General features: G+C 58.4%; 1 protein-coding gene across 1 annotated transcript in view; it reads left to right on the top strand.

Annotated features, from left to right (window-relative positions):
* The window catches only part of ATP2C2 (ATPase secretory pathway Ca2+ transporting 2), a 62541-nt gene that overhangs the window by 9903 nt on the left and 44681 nt on the right, over positions 1 to 7957 (top strand). Inside the window, exons 2-3 of the mRNA XM_029926139.1 lie at positions 4868 to 5005; positions 7041 to 7151. Of these exons, the coding sequence (XP_029781999.1) occupies positions 4868 to 5005; positions 7041 to 7151 (249 nt within the window). The remainder of the gene's footprint in view (positions 1 to 4867; positions 5006 to 7040; positions 7152 to 7957) is intronic.

Raw genomic sequence — 7957 nt, 5'->3', positions numbered from 1 at the left:
TCTGTCTCACACACACACACCCCCCACAAACTGCCTGGAAGACACTGCCTGATCCGTGAGTCAGGGGCAGGCAGTGCTCCCTCTGCCCAGTTTGCTGATTCAGGGCTGCTCAAAAAATCCTTTTCATGCTGAGATTTAAAAAGAATAACGTAGTCCGTGATTTCTTCTTGTACTTTCATGGTTCCTCTTTCTCCTAATGGTCCGCATTGTTCTTTTACACAAACCTGCTTGTGAGATTCGTCAGTTTAGGGCGAGGACTGGGGGCAGCTCTCCCGAGGTGCCAGCCTGGCTCTTGCCCGCCCTGAGCAGCTGAGGACTGGATGAGGGACCAACAGGGGCTCGTCCGATAAGCAGAGACGGCACGGGGCCGGGCCGCTGCTCTGGCCGTGACACAGGGCGTTTGCTCCCCCACCACCCAGGGGAAGCCTGCGGGATTGGAAGTGGCGCGCTCTGTGACCTTCCAACCGCTGTCCCCTTAGCTCTCTGTACAGACGCTTGTCCTTGGCAACACTCCCTCCTGTCCTGGCCCTGGTGTGGCTCCCAGCACCTGGTGGGAGGGAGCCCGTCCAGACAGCTCAGCTTCTGCCCCTTCTTCCCTCCCCCCTACTCCTGTAAACATCTTTGAGCACCTTTTGCGTGCAACACTGTGCCGGGCACTTGGGTGTAAGCTGAACATGACCAGGCATGCCCCCCGGGGCTGCCTGACCAGAGCTGAACATGTGGAGGTGTAATGCGGGTCTGTGCTGTGCGGGGTGTAGGCGGGGCAGGGAGTCTGGGAGCTCAGAGAATGGGTTCCACGCGAGACCCATGGTCGGTGGTGTGTCCGTTTCTTTGGCCTGTTGTAACAAATGAGCGCACACTCAGTGGCTTAAAAGAACACACATTCCCCGTCTCACGGTCCTGGAGGGCAGGAGTCTGACTCGGGTCTCTCTGGGTTAGCATCAAGGTGGGGGCAGAGCCGTGTTCCTTCGGGGGCCTCCGCGAGGAATCCGTATCCTTGCCTTCTTCCAGCTCCCGAAGGTGGCCCCCAGTCCCCGCCTCGGCCCTTCCCCCGCCCTCAAAGCTGGGAATCCTGTCACTCCGGCTCTGCCTCTGCCCTCACACCTCCTCTTCAGCCCCGGCCGCCTCCCCCTTATAAGGACACCGTGAGCACCCGGGGCCCGCCGGATTGTCCAGCGTCACCTCCCCAGCTCGAGAGCTCATGTTGGTGCCACCCATGGAGTCCGCCGGGCCACGCGAGGTCACAGGCTCCGGGGATCAGGACGCAGACATCTCTGGGGGGCATCATTCAGGCTCAGCCCCTCCCCTGTACCCACCAGCCTCCGCCCCCGTTTCCCTTGGAGGTTCCAGAAAGCGTGTTTCTTGGAGCTTCTTCCTCCTGCCCAGCACAGTCCCCGCCGAGACGTTCTCTCGTGTCGCATGCAGCAGCGACAAGGTGCTGGTCTGGGGCCGGCCAGGCCGGCCACCTCTCCACCTGTGTGATGAGGCTGAAAGCCGCGTCCACCTCAGTGGCCGTAATGACTCAGTGGGATCGTGGAAGTCAGGTGCTGGGCAGGATGTCTGACCTCAAACGTTCACGGTGCTCTCTGCCGTACCGTTGCCCTGCCCGGGGCTCTGGGGTGGGACGTTTTGTCCCTCGTTAGGACCCGTTAGCTGCTCTCAGCCACCCCTTTGTTGAGCATCTCCTTTCCTTCTCTGCCCGGCTTCTAGAAGGACTTGGGGGTATCTACTGCCTCGGGTCGCATGCCCACCCTTCCTGCAGGAAGCAGAAGGAGCCCTCTCTGCTTGGGCTGACTCGGGGATCCCCCAGCCCAGGACGGCCAGCCCAGTGCTTGGCCCACTGGCCGCCATGTTCCTTTCCAAGATGGCGCCCCAGGACCCCACAGCCTTGCTCTGTGAGTGCGTCTCCAGCCAGGCATCCTCTGCTCAGCTCTGGCTGCATGCTACCATCACCTGGAGCTTTTAGGAATCCTGCTGGCCGAGCCCCACTCCTTGGCTGGCCCGGGGATAGGCCAGGGCGGTGTATTTTTACAGGATCCCAGCGGCTCTCCAGCTGTGGAGTGCCTCACCGTTCTCCGGAGAACGTGCTGAAGCTCGGATTGCAGGGTTCACGCCCAGGGCCTCTGACCCATTGGACCTGGGGCAGGCCCTGAGAAGCTGCCTTTCTAGCGCGTCCCTGGGGACCCTGGTCTGAGGACCACACGTTGAGAACCACCAGGCTAAGGCATAACCAGAGAGTTCACAGATGCATGCCTTAGGAGATCTCGGAAAGAAGGAAGCATTTGCATTGAGTTGGTGTCCTTTGTCCCTCCTCTCCGGTGACCCCTCCTTAAGGACCCTGCCTGATTGTTCCTGGGTTACTGTGACTTTACATTGTTCCTCTCCAAGTGCCTTGATCCCAATGACTGCATCTACCCGTACTATGAAATTCTTGTTTTTTTAAGTTTATTTAGAAACAGAGATGCATTAGTCGGGGGAGGGGCAGAGGGAGCAAGAGAATCCCCGGCAGACTCTGCACTGGCAGCGTGGACCCCGATGTGGGGCCCGAACCCATGAACAGTGAGATCATGACTAGAGCCGAAATTGAGTCGGGTGCTTGACCAGCTGAGCCACCCAGCGCCCCTACAATGAAAGTCTTGAAGAGTCAGGGCTGTGTGGGGGCCTGGACCCCTGACTCCTTGGGCTCTTTCCCTCCCTCTGGAACCCTGCTGAGTCATGCTCTGTCACTCTGAGTTCCCCAAATGGCCCACTTTCTCTGCCCGGCACCTTCCCACCTGCTCTTGAGCCCAGCGGGTCCCGTCTGCACCCTGAGAACTCACTCCTGCACCTTCTTTGAGGATGTTTTGCTCACGATTCCTGAGCCCCACCCCTATCCAGAATTGCACCCCCGTCTGTCTTCTCTACAGAGTGATGCGTCTGCTTCACGACATTGCCACCTGGTCCATGAGTCTCTTGCCTTGTTCCTCCCCGGTGTTGCCAGATTTGCAGAGACTTTGTTGCATTCGAGTTGCAGATAAAGGGTAATTTTTCGGAGGCATGTGTCTCCTGCTGTAGTTGGTGAGCTCCCCTTGCGGGCATGTTCACTTCGGCTTCCTGGGTGCCGGGCGCTGCCCTCGGGGCTCCGTGTGGCTTCCTGTTACCCCCTGGGGAAACTAACGAGCCTCTGCTCATAACCCTCACTTTCCAGAGGGGAAACCAAGGCACGGGGGAGGTTTTGGACAAATATGTTGAAGAAATAAATGTCTAGGGCCTTCGAACAGGGAAGCAACCCCTCAGGTCTAACCCCCGAGTGTTAGCAATGAACCAAGTCGGCTGAGCTGGACGGGAAGGTGGAGAGAGCCTGTCTTCTGTGAGGTCACAGCTCACTTTGTCAGCCGACTCGTCCATCGGCAAATGTCCTGTTTGCCCTTGGCCGGTGCTTTGGAAGCCGCTGCTAGGTTAAATATCAGCTTTGAGCTCGGTGAAAAGGCTCTGAAAACACACTAAGTCCTTATGGTCCAGACCATTTCCTTAGGGGTTCGGGCGGCGTGGGTCTGCCTGCTGTGGGCAAACGACACTTTGGAGCTCACAGGGGGGGCACCCGGGATCACATAGTGTGCGGTCTGGTTTATACGAAGTATGCAGAGCAGGTAAATCCCTGGAGAGAGAGAGCAGACGGGTGGTGGCTGGGGGGCGGAGGGGACTCCCTGAGAGTGGCCACGGAGTCTCCTTTTGGGGAAACGAAAGCGTCTTGGAGCTGGATTGAACCGGTGGACGCACAACATGGGAAATACACTAAATGCCACAGAACTGTTCACTTGCAGATGGCTAGTTTTAGCGGCGCCTGAGGGGGCTCAGCCGGCTAAGCGTCGACTTCGGCTCAGGTCATGATCTCGCAGTCTGTGGGTTCGAGCCTCACATCGGGCTCCGTGCTGACAGCTCAGAGCCTGGAGCTGCTTCCGATTCTGTGTCTCCCTCTCTCTCTGCCCCTCCCCTGCTCACGCTTTCTCTCTCTCTCTCTGTCTCTCAAAAATAAAAAACATTAAAAAAAATGGTTAGTTTTATGTTGGGTAAATTTTGCCTTCATTTTAAAAAGATTCAGGGAGAAGGGAGACGTGCCCCCCAACATCAGGCTTGGCAGGACGTGAGGACCGGGGGAACCCGGAGGGTGTCTGACCTCCATCAGCACGTGCCACACTCGAGACGGTGGGCACAGGCTGGGTGGGTGTGCGCGTGTGTGTCCCAGAGGGAGGCAGCGGGCGGCACTCGAGTGTCCCAGGCAGAGGTGACCGCACGCGGACAGGCACGGGGCCCACGTGTCAGCCCCCAGACCCAAGGGCTCCGCCTTCTGAAATGGACAGCCTTGCAATGAGACAGCTGAGCCCTCGCCGGTCGTGTTTCGGGTCCCTTGGAACATGGGAGGGGCCTGGGAAGCCTGGCAGAAGTGGGTTGAGAGTGGACGGGAGGTGAGAAGGTGGGGGCGGGCAGTGTAGACAGCTCCTTCCTAACTCGACTGTGGCGGAGGAGAGAAGAGCCATCTCCGGCGGGCGCCCTGAAAGGAGGTGGGACTGGGCTGCATCAAGCCCTTGACACGCCGCAGCTTGCCTAGTTCTGCAAAAGCACCGCGCGGCAGGCGTCATCCCATTTTGCAGACGGGCCGTTGTGATCAGGGAGGTGGTCGCCTGCCCGAGGGCCCTGGCCAGCAAGTGGAGCTGGGCCGTGTCCTGGGCAACATGATGATGAGGCTAAACTGAGGCTGGTGGGGGAGCGCAGGCCTCCGGTCATCCGTCCAGCAGAGCCACATGCGCTTCGAAGGGCGTCCTGCGCTCTGAGAAATGCCCGCGGAGCCGTCAGCCCCTGAGTCCCCGGCCCGGGCCCCTCCCTGCAGACCGGCTGCAAGGTCAGCGGGTGGAGGCACTTCGGGAGTGAGCTCTGGCCGGGGATCGGACAGGTGCCGCCGCAGAGACGTCCGGGCTGCTGGGTGGCGCGGGCAGACTCGTCCAGTCTGGGGGGACATGGAGACCGGGTAGGGCGTCCGTGTCTGATGCGTGTCTCTCCCTCTGCACGGCCGACGGTTTGTGCCGCGTCACTCCTTGCATGTCCTGGGCGTGAAGGACGTGTGGCAGCCTGCCTGGCCTCCACCCAACAGGTGCCAGTGCCACCCCCTCCCCCCAGCGATGACAGCCAAACAGGTCTCCAGACATTGCCCAAGTCTCTTGGTGCCAAAGCTGCCCGTGGGTGAGAGCCCCTGACTGAGAGCACAGCGTGGTGGGGGCGCCCGGGGGATCAGTTGGTTGCACACCGCCTTCGGCTCAGGTCATGATCTCACAGTTCGTGGGCTCAAGCCCCGCATCGGGCTCTGTGCCGACAGCTCGGAGCCTGGAGCCTGCTTCCGATTCTGTGTCTCCCTCTCTCTCTGCGTCTTCCCTGCTCACACTCTTGTCTCTCTCTCTCAAAAATAAACATTAAAAAAATTTTTTAATAAAAATACCGTGTGGTGCAGAGCAGCCCGTTGCTCGGGACACAGGACTCCCCCACCAGGCAGCGCTGCATCTCACGGGCCTGAGAGCGGAACTGGGGTGACGAGGGGGCGCTGTGCAGCTGGAGTGAGCACCCGGCGCTTTATCCCGAGGGCACCCGGAACCCGGGGTTTCAAGCACGGCGTGTGCATGGGGCCGGGGGACAGGGCTGCGCTCCTCAGAGTCCCTCACACGCTGTCTAGAAGCGAACGGAGAGTGGTCGTGGCCAGGAGGGAACAGGGCACGGCCGGGCAGGACGGAGTCCTTGTGGGGCATAAGCCAAACCCGCACCAAGCAAACCTCAGTTGGTCTTACAGGAAGCTCCGGAGCTCGCTGCTGACCAGGAAGTGGATGTGGTTGGCAGACAGTTTTCTTTTCTTTTCTTTTTTCTTTCCTTCCCTTCCCTTCCCTTCCCTTTTCCCTTTTCCCTTTTCCCTTGTCCCTTTCTTTTCCTTTCTTTTCTTTCTTCTTATGTTTATTTTTGAGAGAGAGAGACAGAGAGACAGAATGTGAGCAGGGGAGGGGCAGAGAGAGAGGGAGACACAGAATCGGCACAGAGCCCGACTCGAGGCTCAAACTTACTAACTGGGAGATTGTGACCTGAGCCGAAGTCGAATACTTAACTGACTGAGCCACCCAGGCGCCCCCTCGTCAGAACATTTCTAAGCCACAAGGCATTTGGGGGGCCACGCTGGGGATGGGGGGTGGTGAGAAGGAAGAGGGGAACTTGCCATCCCTACTTCCCCTGCAGGAGGAGGTTGGCTGATGCCACCTTCCTCCTTCCCGGTGCCCAGCGACCTGCCGGAAAGGGAAAAGATGCTTATCGTGTCCTGGAGGGTCAGAATACTAGGAATCGCTTTGCAGAAACACATAGCGTTTTCCTGATAGAGATCTCCTGCGCCATCGTGTCTTCCGTGCCCTCCAGGAGCTTCATGGGACTCCTACCCAGGCCTGCCTGGTGCCCAGAACCCGCTGGGTTCCCTGCTTTGCTTGGGTTATTACAAACGACACACAGAAGAGGCCGTGATATCACCCTCAGCGGCTTTCTCTCCAGTATAGCACATACGTGACCATGAATCCCAGAAGTTCAAGGTTCAGGATTCTAAATGTGTCCATTGTCGCCCTGCTCAGCAGCTTTGCGAGTTCCAGTTCTGTAAAATAAGTTTGCTTCAAAGCAGATCCGTCAGTAACAACCAACTGCTGGAAACAGCCCAACGGTCCCTTAGGAGTAGAACAGGTAGGGACCCCTCGGGGCTCAGTCAGCCGAGCGTACAACTTCAGCTCAGGTCATGATCTCACGGTCCGTGGGTTCGAGCCCCGTGTTGGGCTCCGTGCTGACAGCTAGCTCAGAGCCTGGAACCTGCTTCGGATTCTGTGTCTCCCTCTCTCTGCCCCTCCCCCACTAGTGCTCACTTGTGCGTTCTCTCTCAAAAATAAATAAACATTTAAAAAAAACTTTAAAGAAAGATAATGCGCACCTTTTCTGTGTATGTTATACAAGGTTACCATTTTCTAAACGGCAATCCACCTTTTTTCCCGCAGATTGGTGGACAATGTGAATTGAAAGCCATCGAAAAAGAGAAAACCGTGGTAGCCCTGTCGCCCAAGGAGGCGAGCCAGTGCCACCGAGAGGATCTGGCCAAAGCATTTTATGTAAGAATTGAATCCGCGGGTGAGGTCGGTGCGGTAAGGCTTTTCGCTTCAGAAGAAAGCGCCACACGGCCCCGAATTCGCATTCTGTGCTGTGACGCATTCTCCTCATTTCATAGAAAATGCCGCTCATGTCGAACTGTTCTGACACCCCGCGGGGACTGTCCCCGTCATTGCCGCAGTGGACCTGACCCTGGTGGGGGCTCTCCCCGAGGGCGGGCGTCCTCCCGAGCCCTTCCGTACCTGCCGCTCTTACTCGGGGACCCAGAGAACGCGGTCACCCACGCGGTCCCGGGGCACGTAGTGAGACGTGGATCTGGGATCCGGACCGTCTGACACGCGCTCAGCCCCGGAGCCCCCACCCGTCCACACACTTTCCCTTTTATAATCCAGGGTGCGTGCAGTCAAGCCAGATCCGCACGCGTTTCGCAAGTGAATCTGATTTCCTGGTCCCTGGTCAGCGCCAGACAACACACCCGCGTGAGCACACGCACACCAACACCCAGCCGCGCCCAGACTCCTGCCCTCCGCGAGGCTCTCCCGGAGGCCGAAGGACACTGCTTGCTTTGTCGTTTCCACTTAGAAAACAGCCAACGGGGCGACCTGTGCGTGCGTGTGCGTGTGTGCATGCATGTGCTTGCGTGTGCGTGCGTGTGCATGCGTGTGCGTGCGCGTGCTCGGAACCCGCCACACTTTGGGAAAGCAAATAAAATCTCACTAGTCACGGGGCACACGCCCAGTCTTAAGGCAGTTGAAGTGCGTGTTTGATGCCAGCCTTTTCTTGAGAATAATTCAGAAGTCTGTTCAAA

Source organism: Suricata suricatta, chromosome 16, assembly GCF_006229205.1.
Source record: "Suricata suricatta isolate VVHF042 chromosome 16, meerkat_22Aug2017_6uvM2_HiC, whole genome shotgun sequence".
Taxonomy (NCBI): domain Eukaryota; kingdom Metazoa; phylum Chordata; class Mammalia; order Carnivora; family Herpestidae; genus Suricata; species Suricata suricatta.
Note: the sequence above shows the minus strand (reverse complement) of the source record. Positions and strands in the feature narration are given on the sequence as shown.